This window comes from Sinocyclocheilus anshuiensis, unplaced genomic scaffold (genome assembly GCF_001515605.1).
Source record: "Sinocyclocheilus anshuiensis isolate Anshui unplaced genomic scaffold, SAMN03320099.WGS_v1.1 scaffold44, whole genome shotgun sequence".
In the NCBI taxonomy this organism is placed as follows: domain Eukaryota; kingdom Metazoa; phylum Chordata; class Actinopteri; order Cypriniformes; family Cyprinidae; genus Sinocyclocheilus; species Sinocyclocheilus anshuiensis.
The window spans coordinates 1,076,690-1,080,257 of NW_015555746.1; the positions used below are offsets into that span (position 1 = coordinate 1,076,690).

A 3,568-nucleotide genomic window follows, 5' to 3' on the forward strand; every position below is an offset into this window, starting at 1 on the left:
TGTGGTATCGGCGTTTGGTATCGGGGCATTTTAATGAGTACGAGTACATGAGCTCAGTATCGGCCCGATACGGTACATCCCTAGCTTACAGATAATGAAAACCCAAAATTCAGTGTCTCAGAAAATTAGAATATTGTGAAAAAGTTCAATATTGGAAAGTCATGGTGTCACACCATTATCTGTAAGCCATAATCATCAAAATTTCAAGAAATAAAGGCTTGAAATATTTCACTCTATGTGTAATGAATCTATATAATATATGGGTTTCACTTTCTGAAATGAGTGACAAAAAATATTGACCTTTTTCCATGATATTCTAATTTTTTGAGATGTACCTGTATACTATTCATCAAAAGTTTGTGGTCAGATTTTTTCATTTTTCTTATGGTCTGGTCACCGAGGTTTCATTTATTTGATACAAAATACAGTACAGTAATATTGTAAAGTGTTATTACAATTTAAAATAACTATTTTCTATTTTAATATATATAAAATGAATAAATGTAATTTATTCCTGTGATGACAAAGCTGAATTTTCAGCAAACATTCTAATATAAGAAATTCTTCTAATATGATTTTTTTATATATATTGTTATTGTTAACATTTCTTATTATCTATGTTGAAAATAGTTGTGCTGCTTAATATTTTTGTGGAAACCATGAGATATTTTTTCAGGATTCTTTGATGATTAAAAAAATCTAAAGAACAGCGTTTATTTGAAATATAAATCTTTTCTGTGACTTTATCAATTTAAATTGTCCTTTCTGAATTAAACAATTAAACAATTTGACAATTAAATATCTGCTTTTAAATAATTACAAATTGATAGATTTTAATCAGTGGGGGTAAAATGTAATCATCTTGAAAATGTCACAGAAAATCGAATAGCTTTTTGGGTCCTAATAGTGTCCTAAAAGCTAACTTTATTTTCTATATGCAACATATTGTCTTTTTTTTCTTCAGGCAGCAGTAGAAGTTCCTCAGTATTTGGGAGTGAATCTTCTCGTAGAGGGGACTTCAATCAGGCGTCCTCGAGCCCCTTTTTACAAGCCTCTTATTCAGTCTCACCCTGATCCGCTATCAAAATCCAGCAGTCACAAGTCTTCACTCATAAGCAGCCATTGCATTTCTGGTAAAGAGAACCAATCAGAAGAGGTAAAGAAGGCCTGGCCTACCCTCTCCTCCCGTGAATTCACTCTAGAGAAATCTTTGATCTTTCAACCTAAACTGAGGAAGTGTCCCCAAAGACTCAACTTGCCCTCAACCTGTTGTGTCCTTCCCAGCCCAGCAGAACTTCATCCTCAAAAGCTCTCACACACTCACGCCCAGCCCGATCACCCCCCTACACACAGGACACGCAGCAACCTTCCATCGCTTTACCGTCCAACCCTATCACTGGACGTAATAAATCTACGACCCAGACAGACGCTCACTTCCGGTTGCTACAAACATGAAACACATACAGTCAATACATCTTATCCTGTCTTGCGCATGCAGAAATACCTGTCGCTAAACCATAGACTGACCATGGACACTTTTACGGAGAGAGAAGGGCCGAAGTCATCCTGAGGAACCTTTTGAAGAACATGATCTCATTCAAACAGATTCTTGTGTGATAATATGACCTAAAAGGAATGAATAAGTTTTAGATTGCATCAGTTGTATTGTGAGTTTATATTTCAATGCACTGTATTTAAAACCCATATACCTTGGCAATCTACAGAAATAAGAAAGAGAACAGCATATTAGTTGAGGAAGAGGATTCCAGCACCTTTTTCCTGAGCACAAGCCTTTTTTTTATCAGTTTTCTTCAAAAAAAGATCTTATGCAGAATATTGACTGATCACTTCCATATAATGGAAGCATACCTTGGCCAGGGTCTAAGTTCCAAAAAAGACCAACAGGCACATAAACAGTGCATTTGACTATACAACAGCTTGTAGAATTTTGACTTTTTGGGAAAACACATCTTTAACATAATGCATAAAATTTAATGTAAGATATACTATAGTAAGGTACTATTATGGAATGCCTAGTTCTGTAATATATTGATATGGGAATCTTGATTAGTATTAAGCTTAATGGTGCTAAATTTTGTATTCTTCAGAAACAATAAGGATGTTTCCTTATGAGCTGTTCATTGACAAAGTTTCTTATTGGAAACACTAGTGACATTCTCAAAATTGTAACATTTTATGCAATTTGAATCAAGCTAAGTAACAATTAGATTTTATATAACTAATTTTGTACTTTTATGATGTAAACCTTTAACCAAACTCACCACTAGATGGAGGTAGCATTCATCTTCATAATTTTTGACAAGGCTCATCATCATGGGTATAAATAATATAGTATCTTTACATGCTAAATCCACCATGATGGTTTGTTATAATATGTGTTAATACAGTTTGGTATGTCAAAAGGACAGGGTTTTAAGGACATTTTTGTATTTTTGCATAAGCGATCATCCTGATCATCTAAAATAAAAGGGAACACTTAAACTCCTTGAAATCTCTGAAATATTTGTGCGACTTATGCTCACTTAAGTCTCTATTGTTGTTTTACTCGACATATATAATTTTTTTATTTATTATATTTAATTATTTTTATCATTAAAAATATGATGCTGCTAAAAAGAACATTATTTTGTGTATTTGGTGTAATGAAATGTGTTTATGCGGTTTAAGGTTCAAAAAACACATTTTCCACATACTGTACATTATTGTTTCTCCACTATGCCCCGCCTTTCTGAAACTCGTCAATTTTTACAAAGCTCATCGGTCTGAAAAAGCGAGGTGTGCTGTGATTGGCCAGCTATCCAGTGCGTTGTGATTGGCCGAATACCAAGAGAACGGAAAAATTGAAATCGCATCATATGACCCCTTTAACATTTATATGAAGACATTTTCAGAATGTTTGCATTTGACTGTAATTTAGAGACACTGCACTCAGTCACATATCCAACACAAGCAAATCGAGACTGAAAACTTTAATATCAACAAACACTCACTTTATACACACCCATTAGCAGACACTGTTACAAATATGACTCACTTTTACCTTTTAGCAGATCTCAAGATCTACAAAAGATGTTTGTCTGATTAGGAACAGCTTGTAGTTAAAATCTAAAGTACTTCATGAGGGAATTATCTTGTGAAATGTAAATGTGAAGTTCCCACTGTCCACCAAGCTTTTGCATGGCAAAACGCTTGTTTCCTTTTATCACTTTAGAGTGTCTATAATGCAATATACCACGGAGGTGGTTTATTATCCATATGGCAATAAATGGGTATAATACATACTTTAATAAGCATAATTTGCTATGTAGATGTCAGATGTCTACGTAGGAGAGTTGTCAAACCTCAAAAGAAAAAATGACAGAATGTGGTTGCAAATCAACCAAACACATCTATCACCCCCTTCTTACTTTCTCTGTCACACACATGTTGGGGGTCTGTGAACTCTGTGTAACCTACAGAGGCACAACTAATATGCACCACCAACCATGGCCATAAAAACCCATAGTGATACTTACGTCATACATATGTTCTACATTCAGGCCCATAC

General features: G+C 34.4%; 1 protein-coding gene across 1 annotated transcript in view; it reads left to right on the plus strand.

Moving 5' to 3' along the window:
• The window catches only part of LOC107673469 (tubulin monoglycylase TTLL3-like), a 9,772-nt gene extending 7,611 nt beyond the window's left edge, over positions 1 to 2,161 (plus strand). Inside the window, exon 13 of the mRNA XM_016467064.1 lies at positions 965 to 2,161. Coding sequence (XP_016322550.1) covers positions 965 to 1,570 — 606 coding nt within the window. The 3' untranslated portion in view covers positions 1,571 to 2,161. The remainder of the gene's footprint in view (positions 1 to 964) is intronic.
• The last annotated feature ends 1,407 nt before the right edge of the window (positions 2,162 to 3,568 follow it).